Raw genomic sequence first — 26,247 nt, 5'->3', positions numbered from 1 at the left:
ACCTACGGCCGTCAAATAGAAAGACCTGCACCTGGCGAGCCGAACCCGTCCCGGGATATCCCGGCACTGAAAGCCATACGACATTTCAGTACAAATGTCATGATTAAAAGTAATGCTGTCATATGAAATATTCGATGAAATGAAAAACAGCACATTTTCAATAAAAGTACTATGGTGTCGATCTAACAGCTGAAAGTTCCAGAGCTAGAAAGACCAGGCCGCAGACAGCCGCGAACACTCCTGTGTCATTATTCCATTTAAGATGATGCTTGTTGTTTAAAGGAGCGTAACACCTAGGCCATCAGCCCCTAATGGTACGAAATGAGACAAAATGTAATGACAATTTAAAAGTCTGAAATCATCCACTGACCAGAATTCAAAGCGTGATGCAAAAGAAAGAATGGATGCATATGAATTTAAAACAATAAGTGGATCCAACCCGCAATGCCCCACATTCCCAGAAACTAGCGTTAAACAATAGTACTACTGACCAAGCACTTCTAGAGCACTTTCCTGAACTGATGATGGTTTTAGTCTAAAGGGGTCCAAAATCCAGGTACTTCAACGCTAGGAAAGTAGAACCATGGTATTTGTCATGTTGCAGTACTAATCAAAAGTAGCATAGACTCGCAGTATTCCACACATTATGGTACTAATCACAGGTAATGTAATGCGCAAATGTAACACAGACCTAGTCCGGCCCTGCAGTGTAGGGGGCAACGCGTCCGCCTGTCACCCGGTGGACCCGGGTTCAATTCCCGGCCGGGTCAGGGGTTTTTAATTGTAAATGATTAATATCCCTGGCTTGGGGACTGGGTGTTTGCGTCGTCCTTAACATTCCTTTCCTCACATTCAACACTTTACACTTCCGCAATATATAAATACACGCAGGTTCATAACATATGGTGCAAGTAGGGGAAAAAGATCTTTGTAGGTCGACACCCCGAACAAATCATCATCATCATCTGCAGTTTCCAGCTGTTGGCCGAGTCTGCTTGCCCCAAACAATTAGCATTTTTTTTTTTAAAGCACAGACCTATGGTGTTTCTTACATTGCGGCGCCATTTACAGGCAACGCAAACCTATCACATAGGTGTACAAATCACAGGGGCTCACAGTATCCCGTGGTGATATAGATGTTGATTCCCACAGGGAATATGAAATATTTGTCCTGAATGAGTAAATTTATAATACCAATTTAATAGTCCGTTATTAGACATTATAAATTTTCCAGCTAACTCATTCTTGGTTGCCTGCATTTTGCCCCTATGTGCTAAGTTGGACTCATCAGTTGGTGCTTAGCACACCCACCAAGACGCATGGCTAGTGCATACCATGGAGGCCACTGCATAGGCTACGCAGGCAACCAAGAATGAGTTAGCTGCAAAATTGATAATGTCCAATAATGGACCATTAAATTGCTATTATTATTCTACTCATTCAGGACAAATATTTCATATTCCCTGTGGGAATCAACGTCTATATCATCTGATGGCCAGGCAGGCATCAGTTTTTGGAAGTGAGACAAAGTCTCTCATAGTGCACTGGCACTACTGGTGGCTTCAAGTAGCCTATGCAGTGGCCTCCATGGTATGCACTAGCCATGCGTCTTGGTGGGTGTGCTAAGTACCAACTGATGAGCCCAACTTAGCACACAGGGGCGAAACGCAGGCAACCAAGAATGAGGTAGCTGGAAAATTTATAATGTCCAATAATGAACCATTAAATTAGTATCCCGTGGTATTCCTCACATAGTGGGTACTAATCATAGGCAAGGCAGACCCATGGTGTAGCTCATAGAGTGGGACTAATCATAGATACTGTAAACGTTCACACACTGTCACTACTAATCACTAACCTATTGTGTACCTAACATACTGGTACTAAGCACAAGTAGAAGTGACTCATGGTGTTCCCCTCGAGGTGGTACTAATTACAAGTAGTCTCGTGGTTCTAATTCGATCATCCCTTGGTCACCCCTTTTAGTCGCCTCTTACAACATGCAGGGGATACTGTGAGTGAATTCTTCGCCTGCGTCCCCCACCCAGAGGGGGATGTGTGTTTGGTCCGAGAGAGCTATTTTGTTTCACTCAAGTCCGCCGCCAAACTGGTTAGGACCCCCTATCCACCACGTGGGAGTATCACCTCTCCCCCTCCCCCTCCCCCTCCCCCTCCCATGCCAGTGTGGTAGGTTCGTGGTTATTCCATCTAAGTGTGCACACTGCTCATTCCAATCACTGCCTCAGAGTAGGGATCAAATAGCTGGAATATTATGATGATCCAGTGTGTTACGTACCAGTAGTATCAGAAAATTTATGAACCAGAGGAATGGCATGCTAAAGAAGAGAGAGATCTAACTCCCCAGCTACTTCCCGCCAATATTCAAGCAGGCTGTTATACTTGATACGCAGTAGTAATTCCATCTATCGGAGATAAATAAAAGCAGAATACACAAAGCACATCACAACAAATGGTCAATGTAATGTTATTGTTGATCAATTTTTTGAGCTTCCTATATTGCAGGCCTGCACATCAAGTTTTCTTCTGACTCTGTGATATTACAGCATCTAATGTAAAGTGAGTTCTCCTTTCTTTCATGACTCCCTCTTGTGTTAATATTCAAGTGATCGTTCCTTCATGACTTTTTCCTCATTCTTATAATCATCTTCACAATATAATCACCATCACCACCAATATTATTACAGTCAGTACGGTAAAAGAGAGTAAGACTCTCTATAACTTTTGTTATGCAGTACTTTTCGATATGACCAATAAGATGAGTAGGCCTAATTAAAAATTAAATTTCTGGCACCTTCCCCTAAACTACCATTTCAAACAGGGAATATAAAATTATTTATAGTGTAGACTGGAGTTCCTTATTCCCCGCCTTTACATACCAATTTTCATTAAAAGTCTCTTCACCCATTTTCTCGCACCTCGGCGCTGATATGGACTTAGCAACGAAAATTCAAATTCATGAATATCTCTTATCATAGCCAGTACGATACAAATGTATAAGATATAAATTATATAAAATTTAATAATATACGGTGCGTAACTTTAATTATGTGGTATTTATCGACAGGGCCAATAATAACAAATAATTGAGAATTAAATTTTAGGCCTTCCCCTAAACTACCATATCACTCAGCGTGAATACAATTATTTATGTCCTAGACTGTAACGACTTATTCCCCGACTTTATATACCGATTTTCATTACATTCTCCTCAGCCGTTTTCTCGTAATGCATATACATACATACATACATACATACATACATACATACATACATACATTACATACATACATTACATACATACATACATACATACATACATACAGATAGACGTTATGGAAAATTAAAACGTGCATTTCTCCTTGTTACTGTGGTCACGACCGGTAGAGAAATATCATTCTTTTTAAATTCTGAGCAATGGACATAGACTCTTATTTTATTTATATTGAGATAAATTAAAATTTGTCAGAACTGTCTCCAAATGGCTCCTAAAATCTCTAGAAAAGTCACTAGTCATTATCACTGAAATTCTGTTACTGAATTACTAAAAAAACTCCATATCTAGCGACTAGTCTCTAGAATCGACTAGACTGGACTGGACTAGACTGATGTGAATTAACACGAACATAGCACGTGATAACGAGAGATTGACAATCGATATACGCGTTGCGATATGCAGGTTTCAATAAACATCGTACAATCGCGCAGATTTCTCGCATTAATAAACGTCGATCTTTCGTTTGAAAGCAGCCAATGAGCGAAGGACTTCTGGCCACTGGCGTAAAATAGCTGAAATGGCAGGATATGAAAACAAATGTTTGAAGTTCACCAAAAAGTAATCTAAGATCGGGAGAAATAATAGAATAATTGGGAGGTGGGAAAAACTGTCGAAAATCGGGAAAGTTGGCAGGTATGCACAATGTATGCACATATGCATGCTTGCATTCAAAATCGTGGTGACTGCAGCATACTTGATTCGTGCATACTTGAACCTGTAACCTGGAAACTTCAATGAAATAAATACTGTATGTTACCTAGACAACTGCTTAGTCTAAATTGCATTCCTCTAAACTATTATCTTCTTGGTGTTGGGATTTCATTTTCTGCCAGTGTAATTATGATTCCTCTGAACTATAGCATCCCGCCCTCACAATTCCCTTTTACCAATGCTTTGGGATCTTTTTTTTTTTCTTTCATTACATTATTATTAAATTACATTATAGAAAAAATGTGGAGAAAGCTCATTTACTGCAACTAGGCAATTGGTATCAGTTAGTGTTCTGTTATCATCATCAACAACAACAACAGCAAGAATTCTCATATACAAAGAAACATAATTTTCTTACGCCTAAATAATACCTACAATCTATAGGACAATGCTGTCCTCTACAAATAAAGGAATTATTTCAAAAGGTACTCACCCCACATGAGGCACATTCACAGTGACTTTCTCTTTTTGTTGAACAGCAGTGAGGATATGGTAACACCAAGTTCTTATTGTTTGAAAGACGGCGAGCATTCTCTTCAGCAGTCTCTAAAGGTCTGTAACAATAAAACAAATCTTTTATTTCTGAATCCGATCTTCACAATCCACGGGTAAGATGGTAATAGTATGGAGCTAATATATGATCATATCTAATGAGCTTGCCTGTCTCGCCAAGTAAAACCCTTTACACTATAAATTGAGGATAATTATGTCCACCTTTTCAATACAAATACAATGTGATGTCATTAACACATCACGACTTTATTACCTTTCAAAACATTGGGACCGGTTTCGGCATTATTTGTATGCCATCATCAGCCATAGGAAACTTTGTAACAAGGCTAAAGTACAATATTGACATAACATACAACATAAAAAGACCATATTCTTACATAACTATTAAAAAATTTAGTGTAGTCCTTAAAACTTAAGATTAAAATTGGTAGCATATTACATGCAACATATTATGACTTATTACTTCTATACAATTTTTGACTAAAGATAAAGCTTTGTCAGGTTCTTTAAATATTACAAAATGCTGATTTAGCATGCAGTTAAAAAAAATTTCAATCTTTGAAAATTTTTATAACTACTAGGCGTTTAAAGGCAATTGTGCATTTTGGTCAAAAATACCTAAAAATAACATGTATTAAAATGAGTTCACCTATTAACAAATTGGAAACAGTAACCTATTTGTACTAGGTGTAGAGATATGTTACAGTATGAGTCTTTGGTAACTCAATGTCTTGCGTTAATGCAGTTTGGTTATTTAACAACAAATCGAGTAAAATGATAAGTTTGGCTGATATTATTTTAGACTTTAAAACATTATTTGTCCATTATAGAGGTCCCTTGAGTAAAGATTTTTAGTGGGCAAAACAGTTCCTTATTAGAATTGATTACAGGTTCACTCTGTTTTGGGGTTTGAATAGAATGAAATTCTTATTTCATTATATAATGTTGTTGTGCAATATTCATATACATAATGTTCTGTCTTTGCTAGTGTTCTTAAAATATAGATCGACTTAACAGGAGTGGACTGGTGAACCGGATTTTCTTGGAGCATTACATTCAAGGTCTTTGAGGTTCTAGAAATATCTCGATCCAAGACGGACCTAAGAGAAAGATATATATACTGCGTATTAGCATAAGAATAACAAAGTTTGAGAAGGCACTATTTCTATTTAAATACAAACTCACCCCAAGCACTACGTTGTTGAGAATAAAGCCGGAGAGGAACTGTCTACTGGAAAGGCAGATAACAGACTACGAGTACTAGAAGAGGGGCGGAGCATATGATGTAGGGGAAGGGGGATCGCGGTAATACGAGGTTATTGGTCGGGAGGGCGTGGATTATGGAGGGAAGGGTAGATGAGCATATTGCGCACCATTTTGTGTACTGGTTGATTTATTGTTTTTACATTGTTGATCACTGAAATGAGCGTGTCAAACAATATCGTGGGTTTTTCGGATACCTCATTCAGATTATAATTAGGGTTAAAATACTGGTCCAATGATATGAAACATTGTTCGGTTATATCAAGTAAGGGCCCTTTTCCCAATATTTCTACGACGTCAATGTCATGATTGATGTCATGAAAACTATGTTTATAGTCATTTATGTGTTGTCCTATAGCTGAAAATCTCCTATATTTAATGGCGTTGACGTGCTCATTATACCTAACCTTAAAGGATCTCCCTGTTTGTCCTATGTATGTACTATCGCAGCTGTTACAGTGAAATCTGTATACGCCCGATTTATCATATGGGTTTGGTGCGTTGACTAGTTTAGCGTTATGAAATATGTCAAGATTTCTGTTGTTGGTTTTAAAAGAAATGTTGATATTTTTCTTGAATATTTTTGTTATTCTATATATGTTAGGATTATACAGTACCTGGCCACTTGATTAGACTCAACATAAATATCTTCATTTTTCTAACAAAATGTTATATTAACAGAATTTTAATGGAATATTATACATTCACTAATGGATAGCATTACAGTATGTTTAATTTGCAATGTCATACCCAGTTTTAAGACTGAAATTCTAATATTTAGTCAGTCCACCCTTAGCTTTTATGACTACTTGCACCCTGCGAGGCATACTTGCAATGCAAGATGAAGCTGCTGCTGACAACTTTTCATTATGGTTCCAATGAAATATGATCTTTTCAAGTAGTTGAACCTTGGTAGTGATACACTCTTTACCAATTTCACGTTTCAGACATTGCCACACATTCTCAATCGGGTTCAAATCGGGTGAATTACCAGGCCAATCCAAAAGAGGAATTCCTTTCTCTTTCAGAAAAGCTTTAATAGATTTTGCTGGGTGGCATGGAGCCCCATCTTGCATGAAAATCTTGTTTTCACCTTCACTAAACCAGTCCTTCAATTGCGGGATCAGTCTCTTTTCAAGTATTTGTCTGTACTCATCCTGACGCATTATACCCTCCACAATCTGAACACGTCCCATTCCCTTTCCACTTATCACTGACCAAATCATGACCTTGGTAGGATGTTTTACTCTTTGCTGGACGCAATTCTTCTCATACTTTTCACTAGACAATCTTCTTACAAACCGGGATTTCTCACTTGACACCTCAAAAGTTGATTCATCACTGAAGCAAACCTAGAAATTGAGATGATGTGTATGAAATTTAAAGTTGTAAATACTCGTTGGAATTTTCCTAGCTAAAACATCATTTGTTAAGAAATATAAGGATCTTACCCTTTTCCAGTCTTCTTCTGTCAAATGTTGGTGTTTTCTTGCCCACTGTAGCCTCCGTTTCATCATTCGCTCAGTAAGTTTGACTTTCTTAGCTGGTCGACGACATCGGTACCCCAAGCTGCAAGTACGTCGACGCACTGTTCTCTCAGAAACATTGATACCACTGTTGTTCAGTTCTTGGGTTATAGTAGCATAAGAAGCCCTTCTGTTTCCTTTCACAATTTTGACGAGCAAACGTTCTGCTCTTGGAGTCAGAATTTTCTTCCTACCACATTTCCCTCTTCTGTTCTTCGGGTAATCTATCCCAGTTTTATTTGTATTGCTTATACGACGCACAGAAGCCTGCGATATTCCTGAATGGGAAGCAATTTCTCGTTGTGTCAGATTTCCATGCTGCAAAAGTCCCTTCACAAACTCAATTTTGCAAGGAGAAAGGTCCTGAGACTTCCCCATAACTCTGTTATCAAGAAATTGTTTGATTTCCCAAGTAACAAATTTAAAACCACTGCTACCTCATAAAGTTCCTGTTATCAACACAGATTTAGCGTAAATATCTAAAATACAGCAAGACAAACTGTTAAAGTTAATTATCAGTAAACCAAACACACATCTGACACAAAAAACCGCGGGAATTATAACCTCCTATGTTTATGGCAAGGTAGGTACTAAGTTAATAAAGTAAAAAAGGCGGGAATTTGTAAAGATAATAAGTTCCAAAACTCGCATTATTATCAACTATACCATGTCTTACAATGCAAGTATCAACAATGGATTTGCTGTCACATAAATCCAAGAATTAGGGTGTCAAATGAAAATAATTGCTAAAAAAGTCCTTGAGTCTAATAATGTGGCCAGGTACTGTATGTGAATGTTGAGTAGACTTTTGGTTTAGTAATTTCTTTTTGTTTTTGTAGGTTTGATTTCGGTCTGTGCTTGAACTTATAAATTATTCATTCTATGAAACTACGATTATAGCCGTTATGGGCTGCAATGCTATGTATTGTTTTCAGTTCTATATTTAAGTCTGATTTTGACATGGGAATACTAAAAGCTCGGTGTATCATACTATTATAGGTTGCCCGCTTTTGTCTGGGTGGGTGTATGGAGTCATTATGAATGGTTGTGGCGGTATGTGTTTGTTTTCTATAGATCCTGTATTTAAAGGAATGTGGGAGCCGAGTGATGGTTAAATCTAGTAAGTTATCCTCGGATTCTATTGTAAACTTAATATCTGGATCAATATGCAGTTCCTCTCCGGCTTTATTCTCAACAACGTAATGCTTGGGGTGAGTTTCTATTTAAATAGAAATAGTGCCTTCTCAAACTTTGTTATTCTTATGCTAATATGCAGTATATATATCTTTCTCTTAGGTCCGTCTTGGATCGAGATATTTCTAGAACCTCAAAGACCTTGAACGTAATGCTCCAAGAAAATCCGGTTCACCAGTCCACTCCTGTTAAGTCGATCTATATTTTAAAAACACTAGCAAAGACAGAACATTATGTATATGAATATTGCACAACAACATCATATAATGAAATAAGAATTTCATTCTATTCAAACCCCAAAACAGAGCGAACCTGTAATCAATTCTAATAAGGAACTGTTTTGTCCACTAAAAATCTTTACTCAAGGGACCTCTATAATGGACAAATAATGTTTTAAAGTCTAAAATAATATCAGCCGAACTTATCATTTTACTCGATTTGTTGTTAAATAACCAAACTGCATTAATGCAAGACATTGAGTTACCAAAGACTCATACTGTAACATATCTCTACACCTAGTACAAATAGGTTACCGTTTCCAATTTGTTAACAGGTGAACTCATTTTAATACATGTTATTTTTAGGTATTTTTGACCAAAATGCACAATTGCCTTTAAACGCCTAGTAGTTATAAAAATTTTCCAAGATTGAAAAAAAATTTAACTGCATGCTAAATCAACATTTTGTAATATTGAAAGAACCTGACAAAGCTTTAACTTTAGTCAAAAATTGTATAGAAGTAATAAGTCATAATATGTTGCATATAATATGCTACCAATTTTAATCTTAAGTTTTAAGGACTACACCAAATTTTTTAACAGTTATGTAAGAATATGGTCTTTTTATGTTGTATGTTATGTCAATATTGTACTTAAGCCTTGTCACAAAGTTTCCTATGGCTGATGATGGCATACAAATAATGCCGAAACCGGTCCCAATGTTTTGAAAGGTAATAAATTCGTGATGTGTTAATGACATCACATTGTATTTGTATTGAAAAGGTGGACATAATTATCCTCAATTTATAACGTAAATCTAGATTCAATACGGATCAAAATGAAGTTCTTAACTTTAAAAAGTAAAACCCTGCTATGGTAACAGAGTAGACCATACAGTCCCCAAAAGACTGTAAACATTTCTCGGAATGATCAACCAACTTTCCGATTCCGGATACGTAGAAATCACCTCTAGCACCATGTAACCACTACGCCGAGTGTTGGGCGGCGTGAAATAACTCAACCACCTACAAGAGTGAACGGCTTAGGGAAAATCAACCTTACAGGAGGGCAAAAGCCCGTCAGTAGAGGAATGCTACTGAAATCTCCTTACCATTTGCATCTGTATTCCAATGGGGCAGCTACAAGGGCAAATCACAAAGTAAGTTACACTTCCAAGTTATGGCCATTTATGAAACTACCTACACATAGGCAACATGGCTATATCAACATACAATGTAAGTTCATGTTTCCACAGTCCCCAAAAGACTGTAAACATTTCTCGGAATGATCAACCAACTTTCCGATTCCGGATACGTAGAAATCACCTCTAGCACCATGTAATCACCTGGAGACAGATGCTTTCACCTCATCATTTTGGAATCGTCGTCCACCGAGATCCTTTATCAGCTTACCAAACACATGATAATCGCATGGCACTAAGTCTTGAATGTATGGTGGATGTTGCCATACCTCCCGCTTGAATCGCTGCAGCAGTTCGGACATTTGGCGGGCCATGTGAAGTGTTGTGTTATCATGCAACAAAATCACACCGGTGCTCGCTTTTCTTTAATTGCCTCATGCAACCGGCTCAACATTTGAAAATACGAAGCTGAGTCGATTGTCGTGCCTTTCGGCATAAATTCCACGTGAACCACACCCTCCATATCAAAGAACACTGTTGCCATTACCTTTCCTGCTGAAGATTGGACCTTGGCCTTCTTTCATGGTGGTGATGTGGTGTGCACTCAGTCCATCAATGTTCTCTTTGTTTCGGGAGTGAAGTGGTCGACCCACGTTTCATCCTGTGATGATTCGCCGCAGAAACTCATTGGCCTCCACAGAATACCACTGCAAAAATGCCAGTGACGATTGGAAACGTTGTCCCTTGTGAACACCGGTGAGCAGACGAGGGACCCATCTTTGACAGAGTTTACGAAATCCAAGGTGCTGGTCAACAATAGAGAACACACTACCACACAAAATATTCAGCATACTGGCAATTTCCTGCAGTGTTATGCACTGATTCTCTCTAATGATCCCATCTACAGGGTCAACATTTGCAATGGTACTGTACGTTGCGGGCCTGCCTTCGCGATATTCATCCGTAAGATCTGTGCGTCTGGCATCAAATTGCTTACACCACTTTACAATACCTGGGCGAGAAATTGCAAGCTCACCACATAAAGCAGTGATTTCATGATGCATGTCCGTGCAATTGAGCTGTTTAGCCCACAGAAATCATTTCGTTGCACGCACCTCCAATATGGAGTGAACATGCAGCTGACACGCCATTGAGCCTAGCCGTCTCGGCACACACAACATGACGGGATACCACACCAACCTTCCTATTGGACATGTCAGCAGTTACTGTAGCTTGTTCAGCATTTGCCATGGTCACGAGAGACAGCGTGTTTCGCGGCGAGTTAGTGTAACTTACTTTTTGATTCGCCCTTGTACAAAGCCATCTGTTCTCCATCTTAGGAGTGGTCTAAAAATTTTCAGGATGTGTCCTGCCCATCACCCCTTGGGATGTACAAGAGGCCATGTCGAAGAAGAAAAATGGTAAGGCCATCAGACCTGATTATATCCTGGCTGAAACATGCAAAATCCTAGATATGTTCGACCAATTTATCGAAGAAAAATAACTACTATGAGCTTGGTCAACAAGCATCACTGTGCCTATCTGAAAAGGCAAGCGAGACATTAATGACTGCATAAGCTATTAACCAGATTATCTACTATGCCATGTTATGAAACTCTTTGAATGCATTACAGAAAAGCACCTGCAGAGCACTGTCACCATAACTACAAATTAGTTTGGATTTGTGAAGCGATGCCGCACGATTCATTCCATACATGTAGATAGGTTGCTAATGGAGAAGTACCAGGAGAAGAATAACAAACTAATCCCATTACATTCCTCAACCTAGAGAAGTCCTTGGACTGCATTCCACATTAACTTAATTGGCACTCACTCGGGTCACATGGAGTCTCTGATAAGTATGTTTGCTGTATACCAGCTGCTGTATCGAAACTCCACCTGTGCCATCCGCTGTTCAGCTGGAATATCACCCCATTACCGATTCAAGTTGGTGTACACCAAGGATTGGCCTTGTCACCACTTTTATTCACCTTGTGTATGGATACAGTCACCTCAGATCTCCAGTTGCCACACCCATGGTCACTCCTGTATGCTAATATATCTTGCTGGCAGCAAAAAAACGCCAATGTATTCAAGAGCAGAATCAGAAATGGAATGACAGGCTCATCGAAAACGGACTACAACAGAACATTAAAAAGATGGAGTATATCGAATGCGAATCACAGATGGATGGAACCATTCAGATAAATGGCAAAAATCTCAACAAAATGACTCAGTATCTTGGTTTGTTAGTTAGTGTCAATGGTGACCTAGTACCAGATGCCCATACTCGAGTCAGTGAGGCTTGGATGTATTGGCAGCAGACTACTGGAGCTCTCTGATCAACAGATACCCAATCACATAAGGTCCAAAGTCCTCAAGACTATCATTTGACCAGTTGGTCTCTGCAGCTCCAAATGATGGCCAGAAACAGTCAAACATGAACAAACACTTCATGTTACAGAGATGTGCATGCTTCTCTGGTCAATTAACCTTATCTGAAAGGACCATGTCAAGAACATAAGACATTTAGAAAAGCTTTGGCTTTCCTCTGATCATGGACAAAATGTGCGAAGGTAGACTCCAATAGTATGGTCATGCTCTCTGCAGAGAAGAAATATCTGTGCCAAAGTCAGTGCTGCATATCTCTGTGCCTAGAAATCTATTATCCGGTCGGCCCAATTAATGCGGGCTTGATCGGATAAAGAAAACCTACTTATGTGCATCCGAACCCGAAAGATCCACTGGACAGAATCAAGTAGAAATTGGCAAGTCAAACAGCGGACCCTGCACCACTGTGGGAAAACCGTTAAGATGACTATGTATCAATCAATCATCAATGATATGCATTTAGGGCTATTGCCCAGGTGGCAGATTTTGTATCAATTGTTTATGTCACCGTTTCTTAAATGTTTCCAAAGAACTTTGAAATTTATTGAAAATTTCCCATGATACATTATTCCAAATCCCTTATTCCTTGTCCTATAAGTGAATATTTTCCCCAATTTGTCCTCTTGAATTCCTACTTTATCCTCATATTATGAACTTTCCTAATTTCAAACACACCACTGGTGTCTGCCTTGTCAATACTAATTAAAAAATATTTAATCCATATTAATTATAATTACCCTGCCGTACATATTTTGAGAACCACATTCATTCTCATCAGTGACCAAAAGTCAAAATAATAATCTGCAGGCTTGATTCAATTATATACTGTACTAAAAATATACTATCAAATAAGTCATTCCTATAATAAAAGAATTGTCAATCTTAAATAAAATCTTTGAAATTATATACAAATATCTTTTTTCAGTATTCTGAATACTCTATATACTATCTAAAAATATATGTGTGCATTGGAAACTTAGAACATAAAATTTATATTACAACTCATCTGTACTCCTTGTCTGTTTAAATACCTCCCAAAATGGTTTACAACTTTTGAGCTGGGTTCTGACTGAGCTTTCCATTACACTATAAAACAAAAAGTCTTATTTACAAAATATATGAAAAGAACACTTTAAAATTGATGAATAAAGTTAAAATTAATAGACAGACTTACTGTTGTGGCTGCTTGAATACAAATCAGAATTAAAATTATAAGTACAATAATTCCACCTTTTCAATACAAATTCAAGTAATGCGGGTTACTTTATAGAACCGTTAGTACACAACATACAGAAAGCAAGACCGAGATGGTTCGGACATATAAAAAGAATGGGAAAGGAACGGGTAGCAAGAAGGGCATTGGAAAGAGAAGTTAAGGGAAAGAGACCAGTTGGAAGACCAAGAAGAAGGTGGATGGATCAGATTTGGAAGGACATTAGAGAAGCTGGATTGGATGTGGCGGAAGTAATGGAGCAGAAAAAGTGGAAGGACAGAAAGAAGTGGAGGAGGCTTGTTAACCACACCCGGGCGACTGGAGTGGGACATTGATGATGATGATGATGATGATGATGATGATGATGATAATTTACAGAAGAAACATTTATTAGGTACTAGTTTTGACCCATTATCAGGGTCATCATCAGCCAAAAGCATGAGTTGCACAATGTACCAAATAGTCCATAGAAATTGTTAAAAAGTCGCAAAAACATAGTGGAATTGACACTATAAAGATGAAGAAGAAATAGTCACAACTGTGATAAAAGTTTCAGATAATGCATAAAATGCATAAATTAATACACTTAGCTGTCGTTGAAGGAAGAACTCAACATGATCAATCAATTTGGATGTCGAAGAACCTTGAGACCTGTAATTCTTTCATTATGAAGTTCTGACAGCTTGCGCTGCGATGTGTTGGACATATTGCATAACTGATATGATGGGAAGGTCACAATGGTGATAAAAGTTTCAGATTATGTATAAAATGCATAAATGAATGCATTTAGCTGCTGCAGAAGGATCAATTAAATATGATCAGTCTGGATACTGAAGAATCTTTAGAGTTTTGAATCACTCGTTGTGAAATTCTAACAGCTATTTGTCATCAAAGGTAGTAGCGGTGTCAATAAACCAATTTACGCATACGTAGTGAACAATGTAGAAAGATGGTACACAGATGTCATTCAAAGAGACTAAACTCCTTAAAAAACTGAAGGTGAAATTAGGGCTTGAAAGTCAAAATATTTCTGTTAAGTAGGTGGACAATCATAATTTTACTAACATAGAGCAAGATATGGAAACCCTTCAGATATTAAACAAAGGACCCCTACTTAATATAACAGAAAACTGTTTTATACATTTACATCAATATTTCAACTCAAACTATAACCTAAATGACATTTCTGAGAAAACCAACATTCTATCTGACCTGATAATTATTTTTAGAAATTTTAATTTAACTAATCTAAAACTGATTTTCCATTCAATTCATGACACCTTTCCTCAGCAATTACTCATATTCCCTCACCTCTCAGCCCCACCTCAAATTAGCCCGTCCTCTCTTCCCTGTTTCTCTCCAATCTGTCCTACCCATTTTTCCCTTCCCTTCCTTATCTTCTTTATTCATGCTTCCCATCATATAAATTATACAAAACGTCCAACACATCGCAGCGCAAGGTGAGTCACATTTTTATTACTTTTTCTATTTGTTTTTTCCACCTTTTCTCACTACCCCCTTTACTAATTTTATTACTAACAATATTATTTATTTCACTCATTTCCAAATTGAACTGCAAATCTTCTCCACCTATATCACAGAAATAATTTGACTTTCAAGCGCTACTTTCACGTTCAGTTTTTTAAGGACAACTCTAAAGATTCTTCAGTATCCAGACTGATCATATTAAATTGATCCTTCTACGGCAACCAAATGCATTAATTTATGCATTTTATGCATTATCAAAAACTATTATCACAATTGTGACTATTTCTTCTTCATCTTTATAGTGTCAATTCCACTACGTTTTTGCAACTTTTTTACAATTTCTCTGGACTATTTGATACATTGTGTAACTCGTGCTTTTGGTTGATGATGACCCTGATTAATGGGTCGAAACTAGTACCTAATAAATGTTTCTTCTGTAAAGTAAACCACATTACTTCAATTTGTATTGAAAAGGTGGAACTATTGTATTTCTAATTTTAATTGTAATCACAGTTCAATATGGACCATTCACAATGAAATTTATATCTCTTAATTACAAATCAAAACTCAAATACATGCAGCCGACCTTGATTCATAAATCAATGTGATCTTGCTTTTCTTTCTCACAGAACATGTGAGCCAGGTTTGCTGTAACTCGCTCCTTTGTTACGCTATAAATCTAAAACTAAATTGATCCACAACTATTAAAAAAAATTAAAAGAAGACTTCAAGCAAAAATGTAATGATAGATTACTGTGTGGCTTCTTGTATACTTGTTGAACCAGAACCATTTCGACAACAGCCGACCCGTAATTCAAAACAAATATGACTTTACCTACCTGTAATGGTGGGGAAGGGAAAGAAGGGAGGGAAAAGAGGTTGTTGTAATAGCTACTGGATGTCAAGGACATGAAGTGAGAGAGAAAAGAGGTGGGGAAGGGCTAGAAAAAACAGGGGTGTGAACTAAAACGTTCCTTCATTGTTTAAATTTCTTTCCTATGAATGTACTTGCCAATTTAATAATAAATTCTCTTCATTCAATTACTCAATTAAATTCAATTATTTTGTTTCTGCCCCAAAGAAACCCACTACTTTTCTAAAATATCCATACATTTACCCTTCTGAGCTGTGTGCAGGACCCTATGTAAAAAAAATTGACAAAGTTTTTTGTTATCTTATTTTGTGTGTGTTTAATTGCTTAAATTGGTGATGCTGATTATGAATATATAAGAAGTTTTTCGTAAGTGTCAATATTTTGGATGTGATAATGAATTTTTCAATTTTCTTAAAAGCTACTAATATTGCATGCTTATTTAATACAACTAGAGTCCTATAGAAGAAATCTAACATACAGTACATCAAGAATTGGTGGGAATAAGTGCAGGTAATTCAACAACACTGAATCTTTATACAACAATGGTGACATTCAAAAATGTATATTAGAACGGGTTTTCCTCTTATGTTCTTCTGACCCTTCTGCTTGTACTATACCCCACACGTAGTCTCCCATCATAGCACAGTCCCAACGTCCCTGATACCTTCTTTCCATGGAGTGAATGTCCTGACGAAAGTGTTCACTGTGTTCTTCACTTATAGCTCCTAAATTTGGCCTAAAGAAACCAATATGAGAAAACAAATAGAGCAACTTCACTGACATTTTACATCCAAGTACATGATAACTCTGTATCAAATTTTCTATCAGTTTCATGTAATTCTCACTTCTATCATTGCCCAAAAACTGTTGCACTACCATTCTAAAAGCATACCAAGCATTTCTTTCATCAAGAGGCATTGCATCTACAAGTTCTTTTGATTTTAACACCACATGAATTTCGAACCTCCATGGCTCAGGTGGAAGCGCGCCGGCCTCTCACCGCTGGAGGTCGTGATTCGAATCCCGGTCACTCCATGTGAGATTTGTGCTGGACAAGGTGGAGGCAGGACAGGTTTTTCTCTGGGTACTCCGGTTTTCCCTGTCATATTTCATTCCAGCAACACTCTCCCATATCATTTCATTTCACCCGTCATTCATTAATCATTGCCCCAGAGGAGTGCGACAGGCTTCGGAAGCCGGCCCAATTTCTATCGTCCCCGCTATATGGGGCTTCATTCATTCAATTCCTGACCCGGTCGAATGACTGGAAACAGGCTGTGGATTTTCATTTCATGTTTATCACATTAATCTGAGGTCCGATGTAAATTCCATCTTTTATTTTTGGTTCAGATAACTTGGGGAACATTTGTCTGATGAGGCTCAGAGACGCACTCTTGCTATCTAAACCTTTGATGAATTGTTTAGCAAGTCTAAGTATGATATGGAGTGAGTGAACAGAATCTTCTCCCTGGAAACAAGGGCTCATTTCTTATGTTGTGTGCATCTAGAATGAATTCTTCCCTTGTTGGCCATTCTTTCTTGGTGTAATGCTGATCATATGCTCTGCTATCCCACAGGCAGAGGAAGGAAGAATATTTAGTATAGCCACCTTGAAGCCCCAGAAGAAATCCCAAAATCCTAAAATCACCACAAACATTCCATTTGTAACATCCATATTTTAGTTTTTCCAAGAGCAGCTTTATTCAGCAGTTAACACTCGGAACACTCTAGAGGATACAAGAACAAGTATAGTGCCATGCATCCAAGCAATTCGTTATGATTCATAGAATATAGAAAATTATGAACATTCAACAAAATGGGTCACTGCAAGTCAGGAAATGAATTAAACTGTTATTTGAATTTCATGTTGTGGTAAACAAAAACTTTAAGATTACTAAATAAATACCATAATCAGCTGGAATAAAACAAAGATAATAATGCTGTGTCCATATAATTAATTACTGCTACTGTTCAGCCACTATCCTCTGCTCTTGTGTGAAGACTTATGGTAATTCCTTAATTTTATTAGCTTGGTTGATAAGACATGTTCTGAATATATTCTAATTCTCCTCTGAAATAGTTAAAAAGCTAGTAACATGATCTATGATTGGTACTATGACTACTGAAAGGTACTTCATTAAAATTTACTCACCTCATACAAAAATCACAGGCTAAATATCCATAAGCAGAATTCCATGCAAACTGGCAGCAAACTAATGGCCGCTCCTCAAATACAATATCTCCTTTCTTAAATGCTTTCACAGCAAATAGCCCTTTACCCTGGGGGGAAAAAAAATTAGAAAGAGGATAAAACCAAATTCATACAAATGTAAAATTGTATGGTATAATAATGAATTGGAGTTTTAATAAGCATTTGATATGCTATGCCACACCAACAGATGGTTATACAGAACAATGCCACAGCTAGAGTTAAGGCTTCGATCAACATCATGTGGTGTGTGCCATTTGCTGAACCACTCACAAATGGCATGTCTCAGATTTATATGACCCGGTATGAAGTCATAATTTATAACTTTCCTTTTTGTGTTGACATTTGAATTATATGATAGGAATCAGTCAAGGGATGTTCCACCATTCAACACTTTATATGATGTGTACCATTTATAAACGAAGACTAGAAGAATTGTATTGTTAAGGAAAATTCAATGTAAAATGTGTGTTAATCCTGATACCTTTCTGATTTATGTATTTGTTTGAACTGATGATGATTCCAAGAGAATCAAAACTAGTCTTCATTTATTAAAGGTATAAATGACACACGTTATATAAATTATTGAATGGTGGAACATCCCTCGACTGATTCCTATCATATACGAAGTGAAGTTTAATGATTTATCTTCTGCAGCCTACGTACAGTATTTCACATATTTCTTATGGACAATTAAGAAGCCATACTGAAATGAAAGAGATAAATAATGTTACAGAAAACCTCACTGTATTAATTCCTATCTTACTGTTCATTTACTTTGATGATTAATACAGGCTTTGAAACACACCAGAGAAACTAGTAATTGTCATCATATAATATAAACTTCATAATCCTTTATTAATTTAATAATGCTGTAGTAATTCATTAATAATTTAATAATATATTTATTGTTAATGAAGAAGTACTGGGAGGACCGCAAGGCTCGGACAGTTCCTATCAAGAAATTGACAAACTAAAGGGTTGATTAAAGAGATCCAATGGTCTCAAAAGAAGAAGAAGAAATCATTTTTAATAAGAACATACACAATGTTTTATAAAAATGAAAATATAGTTATATTGTCACAGATAATATTTTGTATTGAATAGATGGACCCACTCTTACCCCCATTTAACGTCTAATAATTAGGAAAGCAAAGCAAAGTCATCTCCATACATGCCATGATGGCCCTTGGAGGGGTGGAAGGTAAAGGCTTCCAGTAACCATAACCTCGGCACTTGGTGGGGTAGAGTGGTTAGCTGAACATCGTACTCATTTTTTGGTGTAGGCTGAGTGAACATCAGGGCCAAATGCACCTCCGGAAATGAAAACCTAGTTTCTTAAATTTGTCGACTTCTTGAAGGGGAATTCAATCCACGTCCTTCCAGGTGAACCGAGCGTGCCTTTACCACCTCGGCCAGACACGACACCCACATCACATTACAAAAATATTTGCAGAATTCAAAAAGTTATATGTGAATTCCTGACTATTTATCCTGAAATGTACATATACAGTATTTTCCATGATTGAAGCATACATACACCAGGCAAGTTGGCCGTGTGTTTAGGAGCGCTCATCTGTGAGCTTGCATCTGGGAGATACTGGGTTCGAACCCCACTATCGGCAGCCCTAAATATAGTTTTCCGTGGTTTCCCATTTTTACACCAGGCAAATGCTGGGGCTGTACCTTAATTAAGGCCATGGCCACTTCCCACTCCTAGGCCTTTCCTATCCTATTGTTGCCATACGACCTATCTGTATCGGTGCAAAGTACAGCAAATTTAAAAAAAAAAAACATACATGCATACATTACATACTTCATTTTAGACTGTTTCACCTAGGTTCCAGTCAACAAACAGTATGAATGAATTAAGCCCCTCAATATAATCTTCTAATCACACCAGCGCAATGGCCTCCACTGCTTCTTCACATCTTCCCTTCAAATAATTACAACCCAACATTTTCTTCTGTTTCTTTTATTCTTTATGGTTGAGTCTATAGTCGTCATAGAAAATCCATCATCCTCCATTGCCTCACATGATACCTCAACTGAAGCTAGTTACCGTATTTACTCGTGTATTAGACCCCCCCCCCTGGCTTTTCGGGACGAAGAAAATAAAAAAAATCTCACATATAAGACCCCCCCCCAACGTAATTCGTCAGAGAAGAACAACGATTCCACTTCGAAGCGGGTACAAGTCTTATTGCAGCTCTGATGACAAATTTGTGAATAGTTTCGTCCGTTCGACCTACGCAATGAAAACGCGTCGAATCCAAGCGGTATATCTGTGTTTCGTAGTTAAGAAATGTCCTCCTCCATAGCGTAGGTCTACTGCAGCTCTGATGACATCGCACAAATAGGTGAATAGGCCTAGCTTCGTGTCCGACCCGTGCATTGTAAGCATGCATCAGTCATGCTATATGCCTGTGTTTTTTAGTTAATAATGTCCGCCAGCGTAATGGTTAGCACAATTAGTTGCTGTTCTCGGGAGTCTGACTTCGATTCCCGGTACCGTACTTCCAGAGATTTACGAATGGCGGGAAGGTTGATATGCGGTAAAAGCGGTATACGTAACTCCCCTCCATTGGAGGTGTGTCTAAAAAGAGCTGTACCACCTCGGGATGAGGAAACGAGTTTACTTTAATTGAGAAATATTCGCGTATTCGCGGTTATTGCTATTTATACAGCAGGCGAGATCATTAACAAAGTGGTCGTTTTATATCTCGTAACTCGGGCCAATATAGGTATATATATGGAGAGAAGTAAGTTTAGAACGTGATAAAAGCTATCCAATTAAAAGGATTGTTTTACTCGCCACTGAACCTAACAAATAATAATAATAATAATAATAATAATAATAATAATAATAATAATAATAATAATAATAATAATAATAATAATAATAATAATAATGTTATGTCCCCACGAACTTTTAACAATTTTTGGAGACGCCAGACAAAACATACTAGGGCATGCGTTAATAAAAAGAAACAAAGAACGTACGGAATTAAACATTATGATAATAAAATGCATTACCAGCACACCTGTATATATTCATAAATGCGGTATATTTTCCTGTTATTTATTTTTATTCTTTCTGTCGAGCATGGTTCATGTTTGTGGGTTACTGTAGTCACGTCCTAGTTCGTGAACCATGGGCAACGGCTGAGTGGCCTAGTAAGTGGTCCTGAGAGTCGGGATACCAGTTGCTATGGAATGGGAGTGGGCATCTCCGCCATATTCTGAGCCGTGGCCCTCCTTGTGCTCAGGCGGCTAGGACTATACAATTCACCGGTGGTCCATAACCCGTTAGAGGAGAGATCCTCACTTGGACTATGTGCAAGTAGGGCAGCATCCTGCTTCATGAATTTACCGAGCTCAGAACACGTTAAGCAAGCCTCGGATCTATGGGAGTAATGGAGTCCCACTCCCATTTGACAGGCGAGGGACTCCTTGGAAACAACTTGGCGAACGAAATGGAATTCGATGGGGAGCTATCAATATTAATGGGGCTTATGGAAGAAAGAAGGTAGAACTGGCTGAGTCAGCAAAGAGGATGCATCTGGATGTGCTAGGAGTAAGTGATATTCGGGTAAGGGGAGATAATGAGGAAGAGATAGGAGATTATAAAGTGTACTTGACGGGTGTTAGAAAGGGAAGGGCAGAGTCTGGGGTAGGGCTCATAATCAGGAATACCATTGCACGCAACATAGTTTCTGTTAGGCACGTAAATGAGCGAATGATGTGGGTAGATTTGTCAGTGGGAGGAATTAAGACAAGAATTGTGTCCGTGTATTCACCATGTGAGGATGCAGATCAGGATGAAGTTGACAAGTTTTATGAAGCATTGAGTGACATCGTGGTCAGGGTCAACGGCAAGGATAGAATAGTGCTAACGGGCGATTTCAATGCGAGAGTTGGGAATAGAAGTGAAGGATACGAAAGGGTGATTGGTAAATGTGGGGAAGATATGGAAGCTAATGGGAATGGGAAGCATTTGCAGGACTTCTGTGCTAGTATGGGTTTAGCTGTTACGAATACATTCTTCAAGCATAAGGCTATTCACTGCTACACATGGGAGGCTAGGGGTACCAGATCCATAATAGACTATATCTTAACCGACTTCGAATTCAGGAAATCTGTTAGGATTGTACGAGTTTTCCGGGGATTTTTCGATGATACAGACCACTATCTGATCTGTAGTGAACTAAGTATCTCTAGGCCTAGGGTAGAGAAAGTGAAATCTGTCTGCAAACGAATAAGGGTATAAAATCTTCAGGACGAGGAAATTAGACTGAAGTACATGGATATGATTAGTGAGAAGTTTTGAACAGCAGACAGTAAGCAGGTTCAGGATATAGAAAGTGAATGGATGGCATACAGGGATGCTGTAGTAGAAACAGCAAGGGAATGCCTAGGAACAACTGTGTGTAAAGATGGGAAAAGGCGAACATCTTGGTGGAATGATGAAGTGAGAGCAGCTTGTAAACGTAAAAAGAAGGCTTATCAGAAATGGCTCCAAACGAGGGCCGAGGCAGACAGGGAGTTGTATGTAGATGAAAGAAACAAGCGAAACAAACAGTTTGAATCCAAAAAGAAGTCATGGAAAGATTTTAGTAACAACCTGGAAAGGCTAGGTCAAGCAGCGGGGAAACCTTTCTGGACAGTAATAAAGAATCTTAGGAAGGGTGGGAAAAAGGAAATGAACAGTGTTTTGAGTAATTCAGGTGAACTCATAATAGACCCCAGGGAATCACTGGAGAGGTGGACGGAATATTTTGAACATCTTCTCAATGTAAAAGGAAAAAATCATCCTGGTGGTGTTGCAAACAGCCAAGCTCATAGGGAGGAGGAAAATGATGTTGGTGAAATTATGCTTGAGGAAGTGGAAAGGATAGTAAATAAACTCCATTGTCATAAGGCAGCAGGAATAGATGAAATTAGACCTGAAAGGGTGAAGTATAGTGGGAAGGGAGGGATGAAATGGCTTCATAGACTAGTAAAATTAGCATGGAGTGTTGGTAAGGTACCTTCAGATTGGACAAAAGCAGTAATTGCACCTATCTACAAGCAAGGAAACAGGAAGGATTGCAGCAACTATCGAGGTATCTCATTTGTTAGTATACCAGGCAAAGTATTCACTGGCATCTTGGAAGGGAGGGTGCGATCAGTCGAGAGGAAGTTGGATGAAAACCAGTGTGGTTTCAGACCACAGAGAGGCTGTCAGGATCAGATTTTCAGTATGCGCCAGGTAATTGAAAAATGCTACGAGAGGAATAGGCAGTTGTGTTTATGTTTTGTGGATCTAGAGAAAGCATATGACAGGGTACCGAGGGAAAAGATGTTCGCCATACTGGGGGACTATGGAATTAAAGGTAGATTATTAAGATCAATTAAAGGCATTTATGTTGACAATTGGGCTTCAGTGAGAATTGATGGTAGAATGAGTTCTTGGTTCAGGGTACTTACAGGAGTTAGACAAGGCTGTAATCTTTCACCTTTGCTGTTCATAGTTTACATGGATCATCTGCTGAAAGGTATAATATGGCAGGGAGGGATTCAGTTAGGTGGAAATGTAGTAAGCAGTTTGGCTTATGCTGACGACTTGGTCTTAATGGCAGACTGTGCCGAAAGCCTGCAGTCTAATATCTTGGAACTTGAAAATAGGTGCAATGAGTATGGTATGAAAATTAGCCTCCCGAAGTCTAAATTGATGTCAGTAGGTAAGAAATTCAACAGAATTGAATGTCAGATTGGTGATACAAAGCTAGAACAGGTCGATAATTTCAAGTATTTAGGTTGTGTGTTCTCCCAGGATGGTAATATAGTAAGCGAGATTGAATCAAGGTGTAGTAAAGCTAATGCAGTGAGCTCGCAGTTGCGATCAGCAGTATTCTGTAAGAAGGAAGTCAGCTTCCAGACGAAACTATCTTTACATCGGTCTGTTTTCAGACCAACTTTGCTTTACGGGAGCGAAAGCTGGGTGGACTCGGGATATCTTATTCGTAAGTTAGAAGTAACAGACATGAAAGTAGCAAGAATAATTGCGGGTACAAACAGGTGGGAACAATGGCAGGAGGGTACTCGGAATGAGGAGATAAAGGCTAATTTAGGAATGAACTCGATGGATGAAGCTGTACGCATAAACCGGCTTCGGTGGTGGGGTCATGTAAGACGAATGGAAGAGGATAGGTTACCTAGGAGAATAATGGACTCTGTTATGGAGGGTAAGAGAAGTAGAGGGAGACCAAGACGACGATGGTTAGACTCGGTTTCTAACGATTTAAAGACAAGAGGTATAGAACTAAATGAGGCCACAACACTAGTTGCAAATCGAGGATTGTGGCGATGTTTAGTAAATTCTCAGAGGCTTGCAGACTGAACGCTGAAAGGCATAAACAGTCTATAATGATAATGTATGTATGTATGTATGTATGTATGTATGTATGTATGTATGTATGTATGTACGGTATGTATGTTCTGTCGAGGAACTTTTGGCACCATCAGGGCGATAATATACCTAACCTAAACACTGTGGTCTGTCTTATCTCATGGACAGCTGTTTATAGAATCCTGATGTGATAAATGTAGAGAACAAGCATGAAATGTACTTAAAAATAGGGGTCTGTGTTTTAACAGCCGCAGTTATCAAAATAATGGTTCCAGTTACTATGTATTACATTCGGAAGTACAACTCGTAACATACGGTACACTAGTTATCAGCTGATGGTTTGGCATGTCTTCTACAGACGGCTTTATTCGGAAGGAGTAGCTTCTGCTACATACACACCAACTGAGAATATAAGAGACCATCTCCAGAAACCATTTGGGAATAGATTCACACTGTTTAGACTCTATAGTCGGGAACGAAATGATTTTTAAAAGGTTCAAAGAGACGGGACCTCGTATGCTCTCGATTGCAGTTAGTGATGGGTAGCTCGTGATTGAGTCGTTCAAATGAACACTTCACTCCTATGAAGTGTGAACTAACCACTCAATTTCAATGAACTGGTAGTTCAAACACTTCACAGTTCTCACACTTCACATCATTCACAGTTCAAAAACTTCATATCATTCACAACTCATTCGATTTGTCTGTCGCTCGCTCACTCTCTTCCCTCCTCTGACTAGCTACGTCATTCATTTCGTCCTTTACTCCCAGTCCCATCCTACCTGTCAACTGTGTTATTACACTATTAACCCTCCGTCGGGCGCACCTCTGAACGAAACAAAATCAGGCGCAGCCGGCCTGAGAGGCCACCCATATATTTTAACCCCTCCTCTCTACCTAATAGTTTGCTTAGGATCTAATACTTTGCTAGAATCTAAGGAAGGCAAATATACCAAACTAACGGGAAAGAAAATGTTTATTACATGAAATAAAGCTTAAACTAAAACATCCAAAATTGATCACTTATCACAAAAGAAATGTTAAAATTAGACTAATTAAACATTATAAAAGAAAAGAACTGAAATACAAAGGTGAAATACACTGTCTTCTGACGTAGGACCATCCTTCTTTGCCGCAGATGTGAACAGAAACCTACGATGAATCTTCAGAATCAGCAGCTGAATAACAGGTCTGGCACAGCGGTTTTACGTGGCTTAGACAGATCGGTTCATGACAATTATGACACTCGTAATTTGTCATCCTTCTGAATCCTGTTTCAGCCATGCATGTACCACACTTGCGTCTTTTGGGAGGTATGGAGGAAGACGTTTCACGTTCTTTTTGGGGCAAAAACCTTTTCAAGCGCAATTGCAGCTGAGTAGGCATTCCACTTGTGTTCAGACTTCGCCGGGCTAGATGTCCACTAGTTGATGAGACAAAGTTTTGAGGAAGATTCTCCTTCTTAGTGCTTCCAGTCCATTTCCAATCGAAATCACTTGGGAATTTATGCCGGCTATGTTCAGACAGGCAAAGAAAATGACCATCGGCCAGCGTCTTGTGTTCCGGCTCACATTGAAAGTTGCAGACATTTGGTCAGCTGTGTCAACTCCACCTTTGGTTATATTGTAGAATGTAATCCCTTCTGGCTTCTTCTGCACTCCAGTAGATTGATCAATGGCATCAGTTTCACAAAGTGATGAAATGAGAATTACATTTTTCCCTTTCTTTGGTATGTATGAAATCAAAGTGTTACCATTGTTGAATCTGAACAAGCTGCTATATTGATCCCTCCCTCTGACATTGACAAAACTGGGCGGCAA

At 38.4% G+C, this 26,247-nt stretch overlaps 1 protein-coding gene across 2 annotated transcripts in view; it reads right to left on the bottom strand.

Moving 5' to 3' along the window:
• The window catches only part of Smyd5 (SET and MYND domain containing, class 5), a 286,654-nt gene that overhangs the window by 219,230 nt on the left and 41,177 nt on the right, over window positions 1–26,247 (bottom strand). For both annotated transcript variants that reach the window (XM_068231074.1, XM_067134770.2), the window contains 2 exons: window positions 17,980–18,107; window positions 4,440–4,560 (listed from right to left, as the gene is read on the bottom strand). In XM_068231074.1, coding sequence (XP_068087175.1) covers window positions 4,440–4,560; window positions 17,980–18,107 — 249 coding nt within the window. The remainder of the gene's footprint in view (window positions 1–4,439; window positions 4,561–17,979; window positions 18,108–26,247) is intronic.

This window comes from Anabrus simplex, chromosome 1, assembly GCF_040414725.1.
Source record: "Anabrus simplex isolate iqAnaSimp1 chromosome 1, ASM4041472v1, whole genome shotgun sequence".
Classification (NCBI taxonomy): domain Eukaryota; kingdom Metazoa; phylum Arthropoda; class Insecta; order Orthoptera; family Tettigoniidae; genus Anabrus; species Anabrus simplex.
The sequence above is the reverse complement of the archived record's forward strand: the minus strand, read 5'-3'. Positions and strand labels throughout refer to the sequence as shown.